We start from the raw sequence: 25,784 nt of genomic DNA on the forward strand, positions 1-25,784 counted from the left end.
GATAGCAAAATAGTTACCAAGATAGATGAACCAGGTGCTGCATGTACTCCATTTGGTTTGGATTCCTCCGTTCGCTCCTTCAACGCCAGTGTCATACGTATCGCCGTTACAAGTAACGTCCTTACAGTAAGCGATAGTTGTTCCGTATCGGAATGCGTATCGTGATACTTTCTTAAGTCGGTATCGCAAAAGTATTTCCGTTACAAATTTATCGTAACGCGATCTCTGTATCGTTACCGATACCCATACTTCTTAGTGCCCCACCCTTTCTTCACTGACCACATTTCTCACTCTTATTCATTGTCATTGGTCCGCCTAGCCCTCGACAAGAAGCTTGCAGACACGCCTACGTGCTTCGTACCCGGAATTATTGAATTATACCAAACACGTGTTCACCGTTTTTCTTTGAAACTGAAGGAAATAACCAGGTTGTGTTCAACAAACGAACAGGTCAAGACTTTGACAGTGCGCTCTGGATTCCACTGCTAAGCTGCCGTTTCGCACTGAGTCAGGCTCACACACTGTGACATTGTTAAATTCGGATATAGGATTTTTTGGTCATTGGATTTCATGGCATGTGTGGGCCTGACACTAACGCAAATGTCACACTGGCCTTTGTCAGCTGCCGGAGAGACCACGGCTTGCAAGGATGGCAGAGAACGATTTCAAGAATCAGCCATTGATAAAAGTCAAGCATAACGTTTCCGAGCAACATATGAAATATGTTGTCTTCACTGCAAAACTAGACACGTAGGCGATATTTCACAATTGCGACATCTCCGTATTTCAAACAAAAGTATCGCCCAAAGTATCGCGTTTTCCTTACTAACGGTAGCGGTACACCGTTACTTTTATCGATATCGCTATTTCGATACATTTTACTCAAGTAAGCAGTATCGGTATCGCGATACCATATTTCGGTAACGGGTACAACACTGTTTAAAGCTCACTCTTAATAACTTGTCTTATTTTGTAAGAACCCTGATGCATTATTCATGCCTTGACAACCAAAAGGTGGTTGATTTTGTGTATAAATGAATAAATAAATAAATACCCCAGATACGGTAATTCAGCAATACTGTGCAATGATACGGCAATTTCAGCTTACCAACATTGTATTATACAGGGTGTTTCACCTAACGGTTGAAAATATATATAAATTTGTTGCCCGAAAATGTGGTCAACGGTATTTGTGTTCCACAAACTTGTGCCATGACCCAGAGGCACTTTGATCAGTTTTCAGTAGTGAAATTTAATCAAATGAATCCAACCCCGAAATTTACCAAGCCAATGGAGTGCCAATGCCAGTGTTGTTCTCTTTCACTTTTTTGCCACAAACAGGAAATGCATGTCAGATATACCGTGTTCCATCACAAAATAAATTGGCCTGCTGTAGTGGTGAGACCTGTAAGAAAGAAAGACAAAGAAAAACAAGCGAAACTCGTCGCTTCGAGAGGCAGGAACTGCCGGCCGCGCGCGGTCTCTGAAGATCTAGTGCAAGAAGCGGTGACACCACCCGTTCAGTGCCTTTTTCCATGCTTCTGATTATAACGGCAGCCAAAGTTATCTAAAAAGGCACTGAGTAGGAACGTAAGGGGACAGTGACTTTTTTTTCTGTTTTTGCGTAGCACTTGCCTCTTTGGTGGGACATCCATGTTGTGATCGTACGGGGCAGATCCGACATGGGCTGTTTTTGGCAAAAAAAGAAAAAAAGAAACGTGATATTGGATTCGCATTTTTCCGAATTGAATCTAGAAAATTAAATTTATCGTGATTAAAGCGATCAAAAAAATTGATCAAAGCGATCCTGCGTCTTTGTAAAAGATTGCGGAAGTGTCCCGTTGAGCCGAGACTTCTCATGCAAGTAGATTTTAACACTTTTTGGTGACACCTTAGGTGAAGCACCTTGTTTAATGTCGCGAGTGTGACGCCACAAAAGTGTAGGAAACAGTAGTGTTGCACTGCTCGATCTGGAATGCGGAAGTGGATACTTACTCTGATGAAGTCGCTGGAAAGTGACACCGACCTCATGTCAAACACTAGCAACAACTTAACAAATGGTTCAACATGTGCCCTTGTGCATGACCATGGTTCTTTCGGTATGTGGCCAACACTCGCACATTCACAACATTCGCCGGATATTCACTTGGCAATTTTTTAATATCGACGCGAATATTTATATGTAGGATTATAATTCCGAAGCGAATACGAATTCCGATGTTCAAGTTGCGAATCAAATCGATCCAATCCCTTTTATACCGATTATATTCGAAGACTCGCCGGGGAAAAAAATAACGCAAGAACAAGCAATGCCGGTGTGGTGCAGCGAAATCACCACAAACAGTGTTTGAGTGCGCTAGTAGACTTATCCTATCACTTTCCTTAAAGCGACAGTCCGGACCTCCGCAGGGTATTCGGATTCCGACTGCATGCATTCGACTGTGTTATCGTCCACGTAAACTAGAAAGTGTGGAGGCTTCCCCGTTTTAGAGAAAATAGAGAGTTTTAGTACATCGTTACTAAAAGGCGATTCCGTTAAGTAACAGCGTTGACGCCCAAAACAGAGATTTGCGCACGGCGCATAACCACCAACGCTATCCGTTACGTACGCAAAGGTGATAGCGCTCGATATACTAAAACTTACTAATGAATGACATCGTTCGCTTAACCCATATCCGATTTTGGTTTCCCTGTGACGTCAGCGGTGTTCTTGACGTCATCATTGAGCCAAACAACAGAAAGATCGGCGCGTTCAACCCGAGCGCCATGAGCTTGCGGGTAGAGAAACTGGGTAGTTGGTAAGTCATACTTAAGGTTTTCTCTTTCTTTTTTTTTTTTCAGCAGGGAGACAACAATAGAGGAAACAGACAGGAAGGCTGCGTACTCACAACTAAAGGGAAATTTTATTATTGACACATTTAAATTGGTAATTTCCAAGGCGTAGGCATGTCACAAACACGTGAGCACTAGGAACATCAGAGCACTTGAAGACTAGGAATCATTATCGAGATACATTATCTCAGCTTATTTGAGATCAATGGATGGTGCGCTTACACATTTATCACTAGCTTTGTTAATCAAGTAGGCTTCAAGGAGCTCCCTATCCACTTGGCTTTCAAAAGTACCAACTATTGCAGTTTTTTTCTTTTTCTTTTTTTAAATAGTGGTTCACATCCGCAGTTTTTGCAGTGAACTGGCTGATGACCAGACGGGGTGCTAGAGTCTTGTGCAGCAGTGTGTTCTCTCAGCCTCGTGTTTATACATCTGCCCGTTTGGCCTAAATAGATTTTGAAGGGATAGTGTACACAGCCCCTTGTGTACATTATACCCATTTATTATTGTGTTGTATCTGACAACCTCTGACCTTGTTGACAATCTTGTTTATGGCAGGGTATCTTGAGAAGTTTATTCGGTGCCGTGATCTCGATGATGATTCCTGCTCTTCGCGTGACCTAATGTTCCTAGTGCTCACGTGTTTGTGACATGCTTACGCCTTGGAAATTATGTATTTAAATGTGTGAACAATACAATTTTCCTTTAGTTGTGAGTACGCAGCCTTCCTGTCTGTTTCTTCTGTTCTTGTCTATCTGCTGAAAAGAAAAAGTGTGAGCCTTGCGGGGGATGAATAATTCTATTCTTGCAGTGAAGACGACCTGTTTACTTGATGATCGAATGATTGTCTTATAGACGATCGGGGCGCACAAGGCATTCCCTGTCGTACCTGCGCGTGGTTCAGGCGATTTTCAGGAGGGACTTGACCCAGTCGAGATTCGCGATTTGTTTATCGTTACTCCGAAGCATGTAGTGTGTGACACTTGTTATGCGGGAGTTGGTGCTGTAACTTATGTTGCGTAGGTGACCAGAACGATATAGACACTTAGTAACATTTCCTTGTCTCTTTAAAAGTCTTGGTACTGCAACCACCTTCTACCCAGGACGATGAGTCTATCCGAACTGTTTTAGGTGCTCGGTCTCCAGTAATCGGAAACGCACGTTGTTTTTCTTGTCTTCACGGTGCACTAAACAACACCTAACCCTGATCGCTCAGCAACAGCGTCGCATATGCAATAACCACACACTGCTAATAAAGAGCAGGAATGCAATACGTACTATGCATACGGCATCCAGGAACGGCGATGCACATAACGCAAAACACAGCCAATACCGCCTAGACAGACAAGGCCTCTCCATGCTTCCCTCTCCCGCGCCCTGACGTCACGCAATCCCGTCCGGCAGCTTCGTTTGCTGTAGTGAGATTCTACATTGCTAGGTGCCCGCGTCCCACTGCGTGCGTTATTATTTTATGACTGAATGAGCTTACATTCACTAAAAAGCAGGAAACACACAGACAGAGCGCTACTTTCAACATTTCAACGCATACACACTGAAACCGCTGTTGTAGCGAATGAGCTTCTTAGCAATGTAGCACCTTTGACCGACAAGCCCGTGAGCAGGGGCAGTTATGAGACGTGTGCGACATGAATTAATTTCAATCCTTCTGAACCATCAAAAGCAAAACTAATCAGTAAAGCTGTCAATGGTGTCCATGATATTTTCTTTGGTGTTTAACAATCGCTCGACCTTGCCCATTGAAGGAGATGCACACATATATCAATACGTATCTAGTTTATGAAGCGCAAAAATGCATACGAGGCATCGTTGCGAAAATTCAACATTTCTACATAGCTTTGCGAACTTGATTTTAAGACAGAACCAATGTTGAAAGGGACGAGGCACGCAACGAAAGTAAGAACAGCTTTACTGACTGAAAGCGAAAGCGCAAGTGATCATAAGAACTAGTGCGCGAGAGATGTGCGCGCCAAATGTCAGTTGTCGTCGTTTTCCAACACCCTCCCTCGACAACTACTGCTCAACAACACCCATGCGATCTCGTAAGAACTGTAGCTGCTGCCGAGGGAGCAGTTTAGTCAGGGCATCAGCGGTCATCTGGGGTGTCTCGCAGTATATTCCAGGGTGACCACTCCGCGATGCACCAAGTCCCTCAGATGGTGATGTCGGACGTCGACATGTTTTGTCCTCGCGTTGACTCCTTCAGCGAGTGCAAGTTTAACGCAGCTTTGGTTGTCTTCAAATAAGACGGTTGGCTTAAGTAAGCAAATACCGAAAGACGATAGAAGTTCTTGGAACCATAGCACTTTCTGTGATGGTAGTGCTGCGGCGACATACTCCGCTTCTGTAGACGATTGCGCAACCGATACTTGTTTTCGGGTGGACCATGAGAAAGGGCTCCTTCTAGGAGTATGAAGTACCCGCCGGTAGACTTGCGGCCCTGCTTGACTCCTGCCCGGTCAGCGTCCACAACAATTCATCTCAAATTCCGAAGTCTCTGGTGTGCTTCAAATACCGCAGAAGCTTTTTCACAGCATTCCAATCTCGTTGACGTGGTTTGCTTACACGCCGGCACAGAATCCCTGCCGCGCATGCAATGTCTGGTCTTGCCGTCGTACTGAGATAGAGTAGCTCCCGAACCGCTCGGTGATATGCCGCATGTCGTTGCTGGGAAGTAGATCTTCGTCTCCCGTGAAGTTAAGATACTCTACATCCATTGGTACTGGACTGGGTTTGGCGTCCTGGAGTTCGTACTTCTCCATCGCTCGATTTTGCTTCGTTGGTGAACTAGGAAACAGCTATCTTGCGGTCTTTCCAACTCTATTCCTAGGTGGCGACTGACTTGACCTAGATCCTTAGGTTCGAAGTATTCGTTCATGTCCCTCCAGGCCTGAGTGATGACTGTGTCGTCTTTGTGACAAATCAGCATGTCATCTACCTACAGCAGTATGTACAGGCGACTGTCTCCTATGTCCTTGAAGTAGAGACAGGAATCCGCTTCGCTACGGCTGTACCCCTCTTGCAGAAGAACAGAATTTGCCTTCAGGTTCCAAGCTCTTGCAGCTTGCTTAAGTCCATAAAGGGACCTCTGGAGCTTGCAAACAAGCCGTTCCTCCCCTTCTGCAATGAAACCTTCCGACTGCTTCATGTAGATATCTTCTTCGATACCTCCGTTCAAAAAAGCTGTTTTCACATCAAAATGCCGAACTGTTAAGTGTTGTGCGGCAGACACCGTAAGCAGAATACGTAGGGTGGTAAGTTTAGAAACAGGAGCGAATGTGGCATCACCCATACTTCCCCATACTTTTGGGAATATCCCTGTGCGACGAGGCTCGCCTCGTAGCGTTCCACGTTGCCATCCAGCTTTGTTTTAAAGATCCATTTGCACCCAGATGGTCGTTTACCCGGGGGCAAATCTACGAGCACCCACGTGTTTAACTGTTCAAGCGACGTAATTTCCTCGTTTGCAGCTTCGATCCACTTTATCCTTTCAGAAGGAGGCAACAACTGGACTTCTTCCAAACTCTCAGGATCAGTGGACGGCGCTGCACGCGCGACATACGAAAAACCTTCTGGCGGGACTCCTTTGTTACTCCTCGCTGAACGACGGGGACTGCACGCTTTTTCCATGCTTTCACGATGCTGATCCACGCCATCGGGATCGATGTTATTCTGTGGGTCGTGTGCGCTTGGTAACAGTTCCACGACAACATCACCCTGAGTCGCGTGTTCGTCTCGATCACCGAAAGACGCAGAGGGTGAAGTAGTTGGTCCTCCAAGTTATGCTTGGGAACAGTCCCTCTCTGTGACGGGAGTTTCGTCGAACACCACGTCTCGGGATACCTTGAGGAGTATTCTGTATCCCTTTTGTGTCCCACTGAATCCAAGTAGTGTGCCTTCTACAGCACGAGCATCAAATTTGGATATCTTCTGCTTGGGCACATGTACAAAGGCGCGGCTTCCAAAGGTCCTTATATGCTGTAGGCTGGGCTTATTGCCATGCCACAGTTCGTAAGGTGTTCTGCAGAGGGCTCTACTAGGAAGCCGATTCTGAAGATAACCGGCTGTCAACACCGCTTGCCCCCAAGACATTTTCGGCATGTGAGCTCCGAAGACCATGCTCCTGGCACCCTCACAAAGCGTGCGGTTCTTGCGCTTAGCTACGCCATTTTGTTGAGGCCTGTAACGCCACAATCACGAAGAATCGCTCGTGATCTTCCTCCAGTATATTATGTCCCATTGTCTGCGCGAGGAACTTTGGGGTACGTTCCGAACTTGGTCTTCACCATGGCCAGAAGTTTTGAAGCAACTTCGTCCTTGGATTTGAGCTCATACAGCGCAGTTTACCGAGAGAAATCGTCGATGAACGTCAGAAAATATCGATTTTTGCTCGGTGTCATGACCCTCATTGGTCCACAAACGTCCGTGTGAACCAGATCAAAGACAGCTCCAGCTTGGGATGTGCTGACTTTCGGAAACGGTTTCCGCTTCATTTTTCGTCTGACGCAGCTTGTGCACTTGAGCAGGTGACCGCAGTCTTCGATGAGGATTCCATCTGCTAAGCCTTCCTTCTGTAAGCGCTTAATAGCGTTCGGATCACGGTGTCCTAGGCGCTGATGCCAGTCGTGAATTCAGTTCCGGTGATCCGAGGCGCGAGTCGCATGTGCTGAGTGAGAATTTGCTGTCACAAGCCGATACAGGTCCTTCTCAGCTCTTGCCTTCGCTAAAACCACCTCATTCTTCGTGATAGAGCACACGTTCCCGTTAAATGTCACGACGTTCCCACGGCTAGCTAGCTTTTTGACTGAGAGTAGGTTACTTTCCAGAGAAGGCAAGAAAAGGACATCCTTGATGCATATCCTATTGACGGTTGATCGGGACACCTGACAGTAGGGAACTCCATCACCGATCCAGTGAGAAGAGAATTGCTGACCATTTGCTACAGTGACAAGCTCTGCTTTCTCCTTGAAGTTCCTCGTGAAACACCGCTGGTCATGGGACATGTGACTTGTAGCACCGAAATCAATCTACCAGCTCTCCCCAGTAGAGCCTGTCGACGTAAGAAACGCAACCTCTGAAGACGACGAGTGTTGTGACACTGCAGTGCGAGCTCTCTGTTTGAGACGCCCTTTCCGGAACTTTTTCCTCTGCGCCCTCCAGGCATGACAGTCCTTCCTGAGATGTCCCACCTTCTTGCAGAAGAAGCATTCTCTGGTGTCAGGGGAGAACCTCCCATAGTGCTGTTCTTGCACACGGAGTGCCGATTCAGAGTCGGATGCGCTTATACTCATCCATAAGCTTTCCTTTGCCGTATTCCAAGGTCAGGTCGTCATCTGGTCGTCTAAGCTGGCCGAGTGTCCAGAGCGGTGAGAGCGCTTCGTAAAAGTCCGGAAGCCCGCCGAGAAAAAGAGCAGCCACTTGGAAGTCGGTGATTTCTTGCGCGATGCCTCTGATCCGCTCTACTAACTCCAGAATTCGCCTGATGTAAGTCTACATATCTTCATCGTTTTCCACACGTGACTGGTATAGCTCCCTGAGTAAATAAAGCTTGTTGCTTAAGTTTGCTCGCTCGTGAACCTTCCTTAGCTCCTCCCACATCTGCTTCGCTGACGTACAGTTACAAACGTGCACGATCTGTCCGTCATCGATACTCAGGCAGATTGTGCTCTGGGCCTTGCTGCCTCCGGTGATCCATGCAGTCGTTGGGTCCGCTGCGGCGTCACTCGTAACGTACCACCAGGTGTCCCCCGGATGAGTAGCATTTTCATCTTAAACTTCCATACTTGGTAGTTGCCGTCAATGAGCTTCGCCACAGAGAATTTGCTTGCTTCTCCAATTTCCAACTCGACGCATCAGGAGATGACGAGCACACGGTCGGTTGAACGATTACCGACGATCAACGCGCCCTGGGCCCATACCCTGTTGATAGGGACGAGCCTCTTAGCGAAAGTAAGAACAGCCTTACTGACTGAAAGCGAAAGCGCAAGTGATCAGAAGAACCGCCAAATGTCAGTTGTCGTCGTTTTCCAACAACCAATCACAAAAACATCACGCAGTGTTGACCGCAAGACAGGGAAGGAAGTCGTAGTTACTGAAGGACACACGGCTGACTCTTGATGATGTGTCCCGCACCTGTTCACCACTTACACCAGTTGTTTGTCTACTGCAAACACGTCACAAGAGGCACCTGAGAAGAAAATAAAAAAGGGATATTAAAAAAGAAAGCGAGCACTGAAGCAAATGCAAGAGCTGAAGCAAGTCAGTGCGGGGAATTATATCACAATGTTCTCAAATGTAAATCAAACTCTTCCTTTTTTACATGTTTAACCCATTCCACCCCCTCTAAAGTGTACCTGCAACAACAGGCTCAACGAAAAGAACACTCTAAGGTGCTTCTTCCAACCAGCATTCCATGACGTTGACAAGGAAGTCGACGTTGAACGAGCATCATGTAGTGCACTGTATAATTACTATGCGCTTAAAGGTACTATAAAGCAGTCGAGGGCGAACCTATGCAATCAGCATGACATGAGAGTGCTTGACTCAAAGGCTCAGCACAACGAGTAATATGTTCAGGAGTTGACTCTAAGTATTTTTAATCGGTAAATAAAAACGCAGTCAAGAATGTCGGGGCGACGCCTGGTGGGAAGAAGCCCTCAATTTGTCAAGCAACCCTGTAAGCAAGGAGACCGATAAACAGATGGCTTTCCTGTCGGGATTTGCAAATACTACCTTTTGAGAAAAATGTAACGTGTGTGAAAGAAACTAAACACAAGCCGAATCTTGCACTCAGTAGCTAAGTTACACATGGCGCACATGGTTCCAACCTATCAAGTACCTCCGTGGCGCCCGAGGTGCCGCTGTGTTCGGCCCAGAGTCGTGCGCATGAGACATTTTCGCCGCCGTACTTGGCGGAGTGGACGTTTCGTCCGTCTGCTTCGCCACAGTGTTGCCAGTAGAGTTTAATTTTGATTTTTTCGGGATCTATAACGTCTATGTGAGAAAATTTTGCGGCATTTTACTCCTGAGGACGTACACAATTCAGGGCACACAAAATATGAGGTTGCACCTCGACTGCTTTATGGTACCTTTAAGAGAAACTACCTAAAAAGGCGTGCTACTGAATTGACATTCGAGGCCCTCAACGAAGCAAACATTGAGCAACAGAATGCGAAGATTCCCAGCACCTTTGTAGCCGAAACGCATACGTTTGTTGTCAATGCTGCTCTTCATGAATCGTACTTCGACAAGTTCTGCATGAGAAAAAAGAGAACAATCAGAAACAGAGATCCAGCGTCATTGCTCAATACATTCGGAAGAAAGAAGATAGCTATAGCAATAGAAACTTTCGTTTCAACACGTTCTAGCTGTAAACAGGCTGTAGAACAACATTAAGCTGCGACAGATCAGTTGCACAGGGAGAAGCAGCAAGGAACTTCTCAGAAACAAAAGATAAAACTCTACAAGGTGAATACTAATGGTGCCATTTAATAATAATAATAATAATAGGGGGTTTACGTCGCCAGACAACTCAGATCATGAGCGACGCCACAGCGGTCGGTCTGTGGATTGCGTTTGCCCACCTGAGGGTTCTTTAACGTGCGATGAAAGCTCATCACACGGCACCCCTTATTTAACGTCCCTCGCGGAAGACGGCGTGTCTAACGGCTGTAAGACGGCTGCCACCAAGTTGCTGGCGTCCTCGGCCGGGTTCGAACCCGCGATCTCGGGATCAGAAGGCGAACACGTTACCGACTGAGCCACCGAGGCCGGTAATGGTGCCATTTGATCACAGCGTTCTATGGGTGCCATTCATAACGTAGTCAATGTTGCATCCAAAAACTGTAATTGTACGCCTCAAAGTACAACTTTTGCATTTATTTTGAAGTATGCTGCTGACAGACCGTTCTAGAACTGTTCCTGAGGAAGTATTAAAAGCTACACCAGTCCAAACGAGTAGTAAAGCTTTTCAACTCACCTTTATTCGTGCTTTCGTGTACTCTTAACAGCAGAAGCTGTAAGTCGCTGAGCTTGCCGCTGTGTACGCAATTATTACGTAAGTTATGGGCACAGACACTGCAGTAGGATCCTATTCTTCGGAAGTACACGCTCGTTCGCTGTTTCACATCGAGAAAACGAGTGAATTCGTCTTCGAAATAGCATCTCTGCCGAACGCAACCACAGCAAGCGGACGCTATTGTTGGCTTCCCCACGGACGGCATAGGGTGACGTCACGGAGCTGTGGAGGGGCCTTGTGTATGTAGGTGGTGTTGACACAGCTCGCTCAGAGGAGCCATGATGATGCCGGAACAGAACGCTCCTGACTTCACTACTGTTCCAAGTGCGGCTTCCAGTCCAGGCCAAGAGATGCAAGTTCGGAATTGCATTACAAATTCTTGGAGTCGAATATAAAGGAAACATTTTGCATGGTACATCGGAACGATATAAGGAATCATCTGACAAGGCCGGTTTTACTTCACATTTCGGGTCCAGACTGGCCCTTTATTATGTCAGAACAATGGTGGTGAAACACCATTTCGTCCTCACCTACCTCACTACCTTCTCAATAGATACTAACAGAGATTTCGCGCTTGTAGAGCTATTTTAAACATATCATTTATCTGCTAACATTTCCGTTCGCTCTTGATTTCCACTCCGCCTATGCGGGCAAACCGGTCCATTTTGCAGCTATTCGCTGCCTATTCGCTACGGTTCTACACTTATTCGCTTCGTATTCGATTATCCAAATCTGTTGTTCGCTTCATATTCGCTTCGGTTTTAAACCACTGTTTGCACGGGATAGTTTTAGTAGGGCGATAAGATATCTAAGTGCGGTGCTCACTGAAGAAGTAGCGATAACCATATTCGTACTCACATTCATCGACGAGATTTACTTCATCAGGACGTTCAGCACGAGCGGGAGCAACATCTGCGGTACCAAATGCAATGCATTAAGCAACACAGGTAAATGAGTGAGTCAATCAGAACTTGTGGACTGCGCACAATCTGCAACTCTTCTAACCTTTCCATCAGCGTCATATCCTGATGGGACCATTCATCCGGCTGTGGAATACGAGTCATAAAACGGCCATAATGGCAGTTATCAATTGTTTTTGAGAGTATATATTTCCCGCTCAACATATGCTGCTTGCGCAGAAATGCTACACTTGAAGAGGCCGCATGTTATTTGAAAAACACTGCATGGACCGGTGATCTGTGCCGCAATGTGTGGACGGTTTCAAAACCATGGTCAACATGTCAGTCCATAACGTCGTTTAGTTAATATATTGTTTCATAAAGTGCGCATTATTTCCTCGAGTTCATAGCACTGCTGCCGAATTAGAACCCTCATAAAGTGTATTGAAATGCAAGAAGCAAACACGTACAAGAACAGCACAACACACTCCGATAACACTGATAAAGCACTCCCTCAATAGCCGAAATCCCCATGTCATTTACATCCTCGACTCGTGTAATACTCTGTCCGTCCATGAGACGTTTGCTGTGCGCTCATACGCCGAATTTCGGAGGCGATGCCTGGTGGCATTCTTACTCTGTTCTCAACTGTATCTTACATTTTTTTTAGATGTGCACATCATGACAGTGCACATTCATCAGACACTGTTGCTACACTTTGGACCTTCACGACGGGATGGAAAGAAATGGTCGCTCAATCGGTGCACTGCGTCTGTCACCATTCTGACGTAGTCAGATAATGTGCATCCTCGCGCGACTACTACGGGAAATGCACCGACATATGTCTGAAAGCTCCTGAGGAACACCCAGGAAAAACGAGATGCCATTAATTATTAATGTTGTGCCATTGTCACGCGGACCAATCATTTCGCTCCACGAGCTTACATAGCGCGAAGTTTGATTTCGCAATGACATTCAATAAACATACAGCAGTTGATGCATATTTCCATTTCGACGCCACGTATTGCTTTTTAATTCACCGGAGCACCAAACCTCATGCCCGGCGTACCCCCGGTGTATTTACTGTTGCATGTTATCTATGCGTCTCCTCCCTGTCCTTCCCAGAGTTTTTTTCCTCCTTCTCACATATCCTCGTGGTAGTCTGTGAAGTCAATATGCACCATAGCTTGGAGTTGATAAAATTCCTACTCAGTTAGAACCTATGTTGACACAGGTTTCCTAAAGTGTAATGGAATGAGAGGAAAATACAAGAAAAGCGCAACACCCGAATCAAGCACTCCCTCAATAGCCGCAATCCCGCCTTATTTACTCTCTCGACTCACGAAAGTCCCAGTTACCCCTTAGTACCCTGAAGATGGGATGTCATGCCTGTTCATGGGATGTTCGCTGTGCCGCAATGCATCTCGTTTTGTTTTGCTGGTTGAAATGAACTGACAAATTTACGATTTTGAGGTCTTTCGTAGTTTTCTCAACTGGTATGTTGTCGACACTGCCGATGTCAGTACACGCTGTCGCTACACTTGGGACGTTGACGGTCAATTGAATGCAATGGCAGCTCAATTGGTGCAATGAATCTTACTGCTGGCAAAGCCAGTGAGAATGTTCAGGGATTCAACCCCCATCGACAACCGTGCCTTTGGTAGTGCTTTTCAGAAAACGAAATGAGGGTGATATCCTCATTTCATGTGTAACATTCCCATAGAACCCCTCCCGAAATATATACGCTGCTGTCCGTCACGTACCCGGGCCTATAACTGCCTCCGACGTCTGAGCACTTGCCATTCCTGAAATATGAATTGAAAAGACAGAGTCAGCATCTCCCAGAACGCGATGTCCATTGCAAGACGCAACTGCTATGCCGCCAAGTCGCAGCGTTGAAAATTCAGGGTCTCAATCCTACAAAGATCATGGGGCCTGAAAATGACCATGTTTCAAAACACGATATTACGGAGCAACATGTTTTTTTTTTTTTAATGTTCCTTCAAGTCGCTTTACCGAATGAAATATAACTGTTATGTAATGAGTGAACTGTTATCTTATTTATGCAAATGTAATGAATGTGACTGGTGGAGTGGTCGCGCTATAAGAGCATTGGGGAGAGACAACTTGTCTCAAGCGGTAACGCCACTGCGCTGTAGAAAAACACATCAAGGCTTATTCGATTAACTAATGCAGCAGCTTGACGAGAGGTGTGTCGCGCAGAGCGAGCGCTGTATTAGCTCTGCTCAGCGTGGCTGGGGGGAGAATGTCAGTGGTCTACTGCGGGGAGTCACAAGGCATCCAAGTACGGAATGACGATCTCCTCTCAGCAGCGCCATACGCGCCCGCCTCACAGACGAGACAGCTGCTTCTGCTGTGCTGTCGGCCTGCTCATTCCCTTCGACACCGCAGTAGGCTGGAACCCACTCGAGAACCAGCCTGTGCCTTGCTTCGTAGACGAGCTCGTAAGACATTAGCATATCTATCACCAACGGTGCGGATGAGTCTTTGATGCCAGAATTTTGAATTGCTTACAGCAGATTTAGAGCGTGCCGACATATGCCTGAAATGGTCTGAAGGAAACCCATAAAAAACGTAAGCCAATTACTAATATTAAGCTCCTGCCTGTGTTACGTACACCAATCATTTCCCTTCATGAGCTCATGTAGCGAGAATACTGATTTTGCAACGACATTCAACAAAGTCGAAACGCTTTATGCGTGTTTCTATTTCGTTACCACAGACTGTTCGTTTTTTTTTAATTGGGTGGTTGTGCGTGGTGTTGTAGCTGTTACTGTTACAGACTGCTCAAAAAAGCGCAACCACACATAAAGCACTTCCTCAATAGCTCAAATCCCCTCTGTACTCTCGACCCATGAAAGTCCCAGTTACCCGTTGTGACAGTGAATATGCGATGTCATGTCTGTTAATTGTGCGTTTGCTGCGCGTCCATACATTTCGTTCGGTTTTGCAGGTTGTAATTAAATGCCAAATTTGATAGCCTTGTCTCTTTTTTCTTCATTTCCCCAACTGTGAATTTCAACTCCTTACATGTGAAATAGCCTGCAGTTTCGCATGTCAGTAGAACTGTCGCTACAGATTGGACGATAACGACGTAATCGAATGGAATAGCCGCTGAATCTGTGCAAAGCATCTGTCAACACTGACGTAGCCAGAGGGGAAGTTTGGAGTTTGGGAGATTTAACCCCTGATCCAAAAACGTTCCTTTGGGAGTGCTATTGGGGAAGGGAGATGAGGGTGACATCCCCCTGTCCCCATGTAGAATTATCATCAGGTGTATAATCAGAACTGGCATGATTTCTAGAAGCTATCGATAATACCACAGCATCATTACTTTCGTTGAAATATCAGACACGACTGCACTCGATCTCGTGATAACCAAGAATTGAACGAAGAGCGAGCTTCTCGCGCCTCCTTGTCCTAACTTTATTTTTATCTCGTATAAACGTGTACCGAAGCACCCATGGGAAACATGCCCCATACACCCGCCCCCCCCCCAAAAAATAAAAAATAAATTCATCGCTACGTTGCTGTTTTTCACATACCCAAGTCAGAAGCTGTCGACACCTGAGCACTTTGCGTTTCTGAAATAAAAGTTAAAATGAAAGCGTCAGCATCTACCAGAAGTGATGTTCACAGGAAGAAGTCACTGGTGTGCCACGATGTTTCAGCTTTAAAAATCCAGAGCCTATATCTAAAAATGTCTATATATCTGCAGGGTCCGAAAATGACCGTGTTTCAAAATAGGACATTACTGAGCAACGTGTCTGTTTCGCGTTTCGTCGACGTACGTCCAAGTGGCTTGAATCCACTTCCAAGAATGATCCAAGAAGCAATGGTTGATGTACGAGAAAATAAAATAAATCTCAGATCTGAACAGCAGAGGTCCAGAGGATAATTTTCGTCTCATTATGCAATCTCTTCCATTTCTAATGCGAAAGAAACGAGGAAACATTAGGCTCCAACACTTCGTTGCAGTCAAACGTGAGACTTCTTGTGTGACTATCGCCAAGCACAACACATCTCACCCATCATGTTTGATGCCGAGCTCAAACGACCGCCCGTTCAGAACTTTTACCTTCCAACACTCTGCATACATCGTGCATCGGAAGCGAGACGGCTGTCGCAAGGTGTCCAGTCGGGAGGGCTATCTTGAAGAGGTGCGTATTTTGAAGAAATGAAATGAGAACGATTCTTGCCGATTTACAAATAGAAGGTCGTTTTCATCACGGTAAGTCATAATATGGGAAGTGAGGTTCAGCAAACTTACTTAGTGATATTTGGCGATAATTTTCTACGTTTATCGTGTCAGTTGTTTTGGGGAAAAGTATCACGTTTGCATGAAGCCAGTCGACTGGTAGTACAACGTTTTCTAGCGATCCCTGACACAAGTGTTGTGTAATATTTATGCGTAATATTCCGGAGCACGGCAAATAATTTACTATATATAATACTGTAGCGGCCGCCTGGTTGCGAAATGGGCGTGATGAACATCGCGAGGAGGTGCGACGTATGTTTCGTAACTCCGCGCTCGTGCTAGATTCAAAAACTACCTGGACATCCCATTCGGTCGAAGAATAAACCCACACGTTTTTCGGCTTGCTACATTTTGGTGGCAGCGGTAGGATTTGTCTTAGTGACACGGCAGCTGAAAACTCGTCAGTACTTCAGCAATTTCTTCTACCCGACACATATATTCTTGAGATGGGTACTTCCAATCCTAGGAGAAGCACTTTTTCACCTGAGCTCCAGGTATTTCTTGGACCGACGAGCGAAAGTTATTGCTCTTCCCGTTGTTTGTTCGCCGCAAATGAGAGATAACATGGTTCCGTTTATAACGAGATCCGTTTATTCTTGGCCTCGACTCGACCACCAGAGACAAGGTCCCTTGGCTATCCCTGCAACGTTTGGTGATGCTTTTCAAATAGCCGATACTTTTCTAGTAGTCTTGCAGTTATTCGCCAATTTCCGCTATCACCTTCCGCAGCATCACACACAGTGGCGTACGTGTCACAAGCCACACCCACGACAGATCCACTGGCGGGACTTGCATCAGCGATAGCTGGATTGGACAGGAAAGTTGATGCCCTTACCACCTCTGGAAAGTGCACGCCCTGCAAACGTCCCAGTGTGCTACTGCTGCAGCAATCTGAGTCACCTCGCATGCTGTTGTACACGTTCTACACGGGGTCCACGAGGATAAGCCTAGTCCCGGTTTCCCAGATATCCGGCAACAGGAAACTAATCGGCATTCCTTGTTCGGCCTCGCTGGGAACGCCTATACAGTGGTCCACCGGCAACGTGGGAGGTACCTCAATCATGATTACAGGCGCTGTTGAAGGTTCGCCAGTTAGGATGCTGCTAGACTCGGGATCCAGTGTGACTACCCTCAACTACAATATCTGGCAGCAACTGCCGAGGCGTTCCCCGACCCAAGCGACTGTAGCCCAGCCTGTTTACGACATCAATGGTAACCCATTGGATGTCGCAGGAGTTTATGACCTGATATCTGTCCCAGGAACCACCAGTACCGTTCTACCTGGTTTCGTTGTCTGTGGTATACCGCGTGACTCTCATCGTAGACTTCCTCGTCAGACACAATTACATCATCGCCTTCGACGCTCGCACCCTCAAGCTCGTTCGAACACAAACAGGACCACAGGGAATCGTACGTCAGCCACTGGACCTCTGCTCAGCGGTCACTACTATACTGCCGCCACATCCGGGTGACTCAGAGGAGCATGAGGTGTTACGTGTGGGGGTTTCCGTGAGCAGCATTTAAGACACGATGTACACCAGTCTGAGACGCTGGAGTTCATGCCGATCCAAAAGAATCTGCATTTAAGCTTCTCCAAAGTTTTTTCCCCTATCGAGGTTGCCTCTGAAGGGGATGTCGTGTGCAGATTTGGGGATTTCGGCAACCAAAGTTTTTGGCTCTACAGGGACGGGAGGACAGGTGGGACTCTTTCTTCCACACTAAACAGCTGTCGACGATTTCCAAACAATGTTTGTGGCGCAGGTAGTGCTTATATTCGGCCTGGGTACGAATAACCTCAGACAGAACTGGGTCACGCATCTGGTGCTCATATATATCGGCATGGGACAGTGCTGTGGGCGGCAAATTCGCAGACGAGCCATGCATTCGCGATAGGGCGTCGGTGTTACGGTGCTGTATTCCCGATGGGTAAATAACACGAAAATTAAACTCAATGAGCTGTTCCAGCCACCGTCCAATCTGGCCTTCTGGTTGCTTGAAGCACCTGGGTCATTCTAGTGCACTGTGGTCGGTCCTGCAGACAAGCTCCTTACAGTGAAGATATTCAGGGAATATGCGAATCAAATAGACAAGTGAGAGCACCTCTTTGCGTGTGAGTCTGTACTTCCTCTCGGGCTTGGTTAGGGCTAGACTTCCGTAAGCTAGGACTCGCTCCGTCTCGTTTCGCTCTTGAGAGAACAGCGCCGAAACCGCTGTCGCTTGTATCCGTGTCCAAAATGATGGGCAGACTGAAGTCTGGATAGCGAAGACTGGCGCGCTTATGAGAAGGCGTTTAAGGTGGACAAAAACAGCCTCACAGTCCTCGGTCCACGCAAAGGCTGTGCCCTTTTCCAACTGACGATGCAGTGGAGAGGCGATACTGGCGAAATGTCTGGTGAACCGGCGTTAATACGATCTAAACCCAACAACGATCGGAGCTCCTCCGCACTTGACGGTGAGGGCAAGTTCACGACCTTCTCAGTCTTGGCCGGGTCAGTATGAAAGCCATCTGGGCAAACATGGTGCCCAAGATACAAGACATTGTTCTTTAAAAAACTGCACTTCTGAAGTTTGACCTTGAGGTGAGCTGACCGCAGCCGAGAGAGAACGGCGTTGTGGTGCCGCAGGTGTTCTTGAGGAGTCCTACTGAAAACGATGAATGTCGTCCAACTAAAAGGGACAGAATCTGAGGCCCCCTACAACGTGCTCTTTAGAACGTGGAAGGCGCATTACAAAGCCCGAAAGGTAGCACATTGAATCTGAAGAGACCGGCATGTGTCGTGAACGCGACCTTGTGTCGGGATTGCGCACAATCTGTTAATAATCGTGTCCTTGCCTGCTACACGTCAAACACAGAATGCTGCTGCTTCATGAACCTATTTTCTTGTCACCGCTATGCAGATCTGGCTGCGCTTGAACATGTTCATCGAGCCAGATCACGACAACACTTTAGTTTGAAATCCGATTGGCTGTTCGTAGTCTGATGCTTCTGTCGAGGAACAGTAGAACACGATCAAAGACACCATCATACACAGATGAGACGGCCGCCGGCCCGGCGTCCACCGTTCGAATTTCAAATGAAACCGCCGAGTACCGAAGTGCCGTTTTAAAATTCCGGCAACCAATCCGGACACGCTTGTGGCGTCCGACCAATAGAGACGCACGGATTCCTTCGTGGGCAGTAACACGCATTTTGATACACATTTTCCTAGAGCTGTGGGGGACTGGCCGTGCTGAGATACGCTCAGAGTCTGTGACACGCAGAGCAAAGTCAGAGGCTACCGGGTAAGTACTGCAATAGCAAACGAAACCCTGCTGAAAAAAGACTCAGGTTTATTCGTATGTATAGTCAAGTGCTCACAGACCGGTACGCATGAAGAACATTATCTTAAAGAATTGTTTTTTGCTGGGCTGCTTATGGAAGCGATCGTTTCAACGTAGCAATGGCTTCAATCCAATCTAAAGTTCTAACTCGGCTAGCTGCACAGACAGTGCAGCTTCAATAAATCCATGCGGTTGGATATGTTAAGCCCTTTCAGAAAGTGTGTGCTATAAAATACACTAAAGATTCCAGAAATAGGAGAATTTCTTTTTTAGTTCCCTAATCATATTACCAGCTTTATATTATGATTTCACTGATGTAAACTTCACTAATCATAACACCAGCTTTATTATACTCGCGATTTCAGTGATGTATCGATATATCGACGATACAGAATCGAGTATATGTACCGAAAATCAATTTTGGTCCTGTATCTTGTATCGGTATTGGTTTTTTTGGAGGGTATCGAGTATTGGTATCGAAGGTACTTTTTAAGAATCGTGCCTAGCCCTGGCTGGAACACACAGAAAGATCAAATACATACAACGCCTCAAGTGCATAAGAAATTAATGATGAAAGTTAAAAGTCACTGAAAAGGTTAGCCAACTGTTGGACTCGGACACACATCTTGTGGATTACCGGTCCAGGGCTTTACCAATTGAGCTATACTGACACACCTCCAAGTAATTTCCAAGGGTGCGTCATCTGAAGGGACAAACCATACACCTGCACTTGAGGCTTTGTATGTATTTGTCCTTTCTATGTGTTCCAGCTTCAGCACATCAATTGTCTCATGTTCAACAGATGCCGCTTGCGTCTATCCTGTCGTATGAATGTGTGTATGAGTGAGAAAAATGTAAGTGTGAAAACGGGGATGAGTGAGTGAGAGAGTGTGGTTGGTTTGTCCGTTCAGATGACGCACGCTTGGAAGTGGCTGGGAGGTGTGTTAGCTTAGCTCAATTGGTAAGCCCCGGACCGGTAATCCAGAAGAGGTGGATTCGAGTCCTACAGCTGGCTAACCTTTTCAGTGACTTTCATCTTTCATCTTTTAGAGCGCCCACCCTGTAGGTATAACATCTGAATCGAATGAAACAAACACCCTGGAGTTATATCCCTGCAGTTGATATCTAGTTGGAGCTTCGGCATACTGTGTGCCTATATCTATAGTGGGACAAAATTCTAGTCGCGGTTCTTTTATCAATAAAAGCAGCTCCATGAGCATCACATACGGTACATATTTTCTGTCGGATAACATAGTGCGTTCATGATCGATTTTCTGAGGAGACATGGGCTGTCTCGCAGCTTCCTCCTCCCGTGCCACCTTGCCCCTTACAGTGCATCAACACCCGTTACGTATCTCCTGCCATTTGGGCACGCAGAACTCCGACGCCTGGAGTTCCCCCATGGGAAGTGCTCCTGACATTCTTCTCGCCCCAGGCGAGACACCTTTCTCCTATCTCTTTTGTCCGATGGCGTAACCAAATAGCACAATGTTATTTTTTCTTTCTAACGGAGACGTGAAAATCAAGCACTCTTCCGAATGCTTCAGAGAGGAACAATCTTCGAAAAGCAAGGCGGTCCTAATAAAACAACAACCAACGAGAGAAACTATTTTGCATAGGGTGTGTCTAAATAGGCCCAGGTAAAGTTAAGCATAATGCGTGTTAAAGAAGTGGTGTACTAACAGACTAGGGAACGACCTCAAGTCACCAGTTCCTTCTCAAATACCTCCCGACTCCTGTACATCATACGCTATATCGTTATGTGACTGAAAGTAAATCAATGTCTCTCTTTTTTTTTCTTGTAGAAGATACGAAGGCAGAAAAATAGGCGATGTCAAGTTGCCGGTGGTGAATAAAGCAAAGAGTGACATTACACGGTTAGAGCAACTTATTTATTTACACAAGGTAAACAAGACTTTCGTGCACGAGACTGCACTTCTGGTTAGAAAAATATGAACATGGTACAGGAACATATATACAGTTGATGGGGGAGTTTTAGCATCAAAGGGTAACAGGGTGATGGAAAGCATGCAAATACAGGTGAAAATGAAAATAACAAAAATACAAACGCAGGGGTATCGTCCCCTGCGTTTGTATTTGTTCTTTTCATTTTTATCTGTATCTGCATCCTTTCCATCACCCTTTTACCCTCTCATGGTAAAACTCCCACGTCAACTGTATATATGGTCCTCTACCATGTTCGTATGTTTTCATTCTCGTGCATGAAAGTCGTGTGACCATTTGTAAATAAATAAATTGCTCCTACCGTTTAATATCACTTTCTTTTTCTAGGTTAGCTCAATGATAAGCTGGTCCACGTAACTCTTTGATTTTATGGCAAACCTCGTCAGCGATGCTACTTGCTTACACGTCACGCGACACATGGCGTGCATGCTTATAAATATGTTGACGCAAATTTTCAGTGGTACAGAACTCACCACTCATGCTGCAATGTGATACTTTTTTGAGGTGTGAGGGAGGGGGCTTTGGGCAGCCTTGTATGAGGACGTAGATGTCGATACTCCCAACAAGTAAATCATCTTTCGTACAGCGCAACAAATTTATCCGCACCTACAACACTTCGAACGCCCACAAATGTTTTGCAACTCCACCAAATTTTTCCTTGTGTACCACTCTTACTTGTACCTGCACCCCTGTCTTGGTGCAACTCTCCTCCGCCTCCAAGAGCTTACGATTCTGAACAAAATCTTCGAGCGCAGACAGTAGCCATTATACTGTCAACATGAAGGGGTACTTACGCAGTGCCGCGGTAGAACCGGACATGGCTGTCATCTGGTTTGCAAAAAAGGTATTTTAGGAAATTGTTTTTTTGCAAGGAAAACATTAAGTGTCTGAAGGATACGAGTTAACACACAGCAATGGATAAGCGAGTCCGAAACGGAAGAACTGTGGTGGTTTAATAAATAAGTCAAGATAATGATAAATACTTCGAATAAATGGTTTCTTGTAAAGGCTTTTAAGTGTTTCTGGGACGATGTCCCAGCTGGCTAAAACCAGGTATTGACGGTCATGTAATTTCAATGAACATGGACGCAGGCTAGAAGTATTGTATTGCCCCCAATATGTGTTCAGTCGAAACATTTCAACCACATTCCACTGGAAACTACATCGATGAAATGTCAAAGTGTGACAAGTGAATATTTCTTACCTGATAACACAGTTCAAGTAATATTTCAAGAAAAATGTTCGAGGATCCAACTCAATGTTGAAGAAATCCTGGACCAGCACTGTTTGATCAAGAATGGATTAATTAATTCAGATTGCTTGAAGAAACAAATGAATCACAAAGACACAGACTGAAGCGAAAGCTTCTCAAGTCAAAAACAAGATGAAGAAGATTCTAGAAACTCCAATGCCGTACTTGAAGACACCAACGGGAGCCAAAATAACTTTAAGCGTGAAATGAAACGAAGGAAGGAAGAAGTTCCTTCGTACTCGTCCAGTGCTGCATGCACTCAAGAAAAAGTATTTGCCAAATTGAAACGAGTAGATTAGGAAGGTATCCTGACAAATATCAATGTCAGTGAATGGGCTACTCCCACAGATTTTTTCGTATATCCCAATGGGACAGTCAGGATATGTGGAGATTTCAAGAGGACCGTCAATCAGCAATCAGTAGTGGATCAGTATCCTTTACCACTGGTCAGAGGTGGGCGTTTGTCCTTACGAGCCTGGCCCTCACCTCAATTTTCTGGGAGAAAAATTTTGCTCACCTCACCTCAAAAAATTTTTTGAAAATTTTTCCTCACCTCACCTCACAATTTTTTTCGAAATTTTCCTGACCGCACCTCAATATTTTCAAGCTATTTGTGTATTCGATGTGACGTTCGTAGGGATTGAAGAATCTTCGTCATTGAAGTCGCGTTGGTTTTGAGTGACTGCCAATGCACTCGTGAAATTGCTTAGTCGTTTTTTTGTGTGTTTTTTTTTGCTGGCGTCTTTGGCCTAATCAATCACAGAAAACGCTTCGTGGGACGATTGTAATATCCGTAAAAGTTGCGCGTATCACCGGCGAGAGAGGAGGACAGTCCCCGCCCAGGTGAGAGACAGAAGCTGCAAAAAGAAGGAAACATATCCCGTGTACGCGCGGAAAAAGTTTTCATCAAGTGCGCGTTCATAAAGTTTTCCTCACCTCACATTACATCAAACATCACCACAAAAATTGGCACTCACCTCACCTCACATCAAATATCGTGAGGTGAGGGTGAGGAAACCCGCACCCTCGCACGGCCTCGTGAGGGTGCCCACCTCTGCCGCTGGTTGGCGACATTTTCAAGAAATTAACTGGTGGACGGAAAAACACTTTCGAAACTGCCAAAGGAATTATTGCATGTGACACTCGTGCACTGCAATCCGCAGCTACCATCCCGACTCGATTGTGACGCCAGACCAAGTGGTCTCGGCACGGTGTCACGAAGTGCCTGATGGGACGGAAAGGTCAATCGCGTTTTTCTCGTCAACTCTGAAAACGGCGGAAAAGAACTACTCACAATTCAACTTAGGCAATTTGGCTTCACAATTCACAAAGAGGCCCTAGCCATTGCCTGGGGTGAGAACATGTTCTACGCTTACTTATATGGCACACTGCAGGCTTCCAACACATCAACCCTTGACGCTGATACCCTCGGCAATGAAGGGGATATTTGCAATCTAATGTAACATCTAAGCAGCACGCTTCCAACGCTATGCTCTCTTCATCTCCGGCATGGACTAGGATATAGTGCATAAGGAGTCGGAAGCGAACGCCAATGCTGAAGTTCGTCGCGCTTATCTGTCCCAGATGTTCTACCGGTGAAGCTGAGCTTGAACATTTAAGCCACCTCCTGTTAACTTCCTGTTGTTCATGCACAACTGCGAGACGCTACCCGACGAGATGTGTCCAAGATATATTTGAGTGTCACGAATGGCTGGGACTCTGACCAAGATCTTGTGCTTTACAGCCAGTTCCAACATCTCGTCGTCATATATGTCGTCTCTATCAAGCTCGCTCATACTCTGAGTTGTCTCGCGACGTAGACCCCGAATTATTAGTATCTATCAAGCGTCGACGAAGGAGAAAGCCCTTCCTTTTCGTGTTTAGAGATAACCGCTATAAATTCGACTGGATAACTTTCCACGACCGCGTTCCCTTAATAAATTAACCAGTGACTTCGATTGGACTTACCTTTATCTTGAGGTGGATATTTCTGCAAAACCAAGTCGCACAATGAAACTTACTACATCCACAGAATGAAAGATCATGAACGCGTGACGTACTTCTTCTGCTTCATCCCATGTACGCCATGTATGAGCGCTGTGGAGAAATTCGCTCTTCCAGATAACTTTACTGAAGAAGCGGTAGGTATTTACGCACCAGACACGACTGGCAGCATCTAGAAAATTCACAGGCAACGCAATACGTTAAATATATATATGACTAGGATTCCTGCTTTCCTCGTTTATCCGGAATAATCGGTAAAACATACCGCAGTACATATTAAAGCCATTTTAATCTGTCCGAACAACGCTAGTTTTTGGGGCTTCCACAAAACTGCTGAGTAAGAAGACCAACGCTCTCATGACTGGATGAAAAGGTCGGTGTCCTTTTGTGCCGAGAGAGCCTCTTATCGCCGATGTATTGTCCGAAATCCACTGTGCAGCTATGGAAGTCTTTGGCTAAACTATGCGCCAAGCATCCCTGTAATGTTGGTGAAACCCATTGTTACCTACAGAGGAGCCTTGACAAGTTGACAATGAAGTTAGTACAACACTACTCTGTGACTCTATTCGATATAAGGACATTCTGTACACTTCGCATGTGCACTACAGAAAGGTAAACAACGGGTATTATACGAGATACCCTCGATTTATATGAACATGCACCAACATGGTATATTATATACATACGATTCCATAATAATATTCCATGATATTCGATTCCAGGAAAACGTCCCGTCCAGCAGTACTGTCCACCGACTAGGACTTTAATTTCTCTTCTTTTTTGTGTGAATTATGCTTCCTTTTTTGTTCTGAGTTGAGAACGGGACACAGCACACATAGACCTTGTTTTCATGAAAGGACAGCTCCTTGTCACGCGATCTGCAATGGCTTTGCCAATAACTTGGACGAACACAGCGCTCAAAGCGACAGTCTGGAGCTCCAGAGGGTGTTGGGGTTGCAACTGCATTCGATTGTGCTCACACGTATGCCATCCGCGTAAACTACGAAGGGTGAAAGCTTCGCCGTTTTGGGGGAGAAAGGAAAAAGAATGAAACCCTACGGTTTACCCATATCCCATTTCGATTTCTCCGTGTCATCACTGTTGTTCCCAACGTCACAATTGTGTAAGACAACACAACAACAGTCTGCGATTGGTTGAAGCACAAAGTGAGATTTTCACGTGGGACTTGACCCAGTA

At 45.9% G+C, this 25,784-nt stretch overlaps 1 protein-coding gene across 1 annotated transcript in view; it reads right to left on the reverse strand.

Annotated features, from left to right (window-relative positions):
• LOC135379050 (uncharacterized) overlaps window positions 1-24,622 on the reverse strand; it is a 43,273-nt gene extending 18,651 nt beyond the window's left edge. Inside the window, exons 1-7 of the mRNA XM_064612302.1 lie at window positions 24,552-24,622; window positions 22,536-22,614; window positions 22,126-22,159; window positions 15,333-15,371; window positions 13,530-13,571; window positions 11,726-11,779; window positions 1,996-2,008 (exon numbers count right to left, since the gene is read on the reverse strand). Of these exons, the coding sequence (XP_064468372.1) occupies window positions 1,996-2,008; window positions 11,726-11,779; window positions 13,530-13,571; window positions 15,333-15,371; window positions 22,126-22,159 (182 nt within the window). The 5' untranslated portion in view covers window positions 22,536-22,614; window positions 24,552-24,622. The remainder of the gene's footprint in view (window positions 1-1,995; window positions 2,009-11,725; window positions 11,780-13,529; window positions 13,572-15,332; window positions 15,372-22,125; window positions 22,160-22,535; window positions 22,615-24,551) is intronic.
• Window positions 24,623-25,784: the final 1,162 nt, after the last annotated feature.

Source organism: Ornithodoros turicata, chromosome 1, assembly GCF_037126465.1.
Source record: "Ornithodoros turicata isolate Travis chromosome 1, ASM3712646v1, whole genome shotgun sequence".
Lineage (NCBI taxonomy): Eukaryota > Metazoa > Arthropoda > Arachnida > Ixodida > Argasidae > Ornithodoros > Ornithodoros turicata.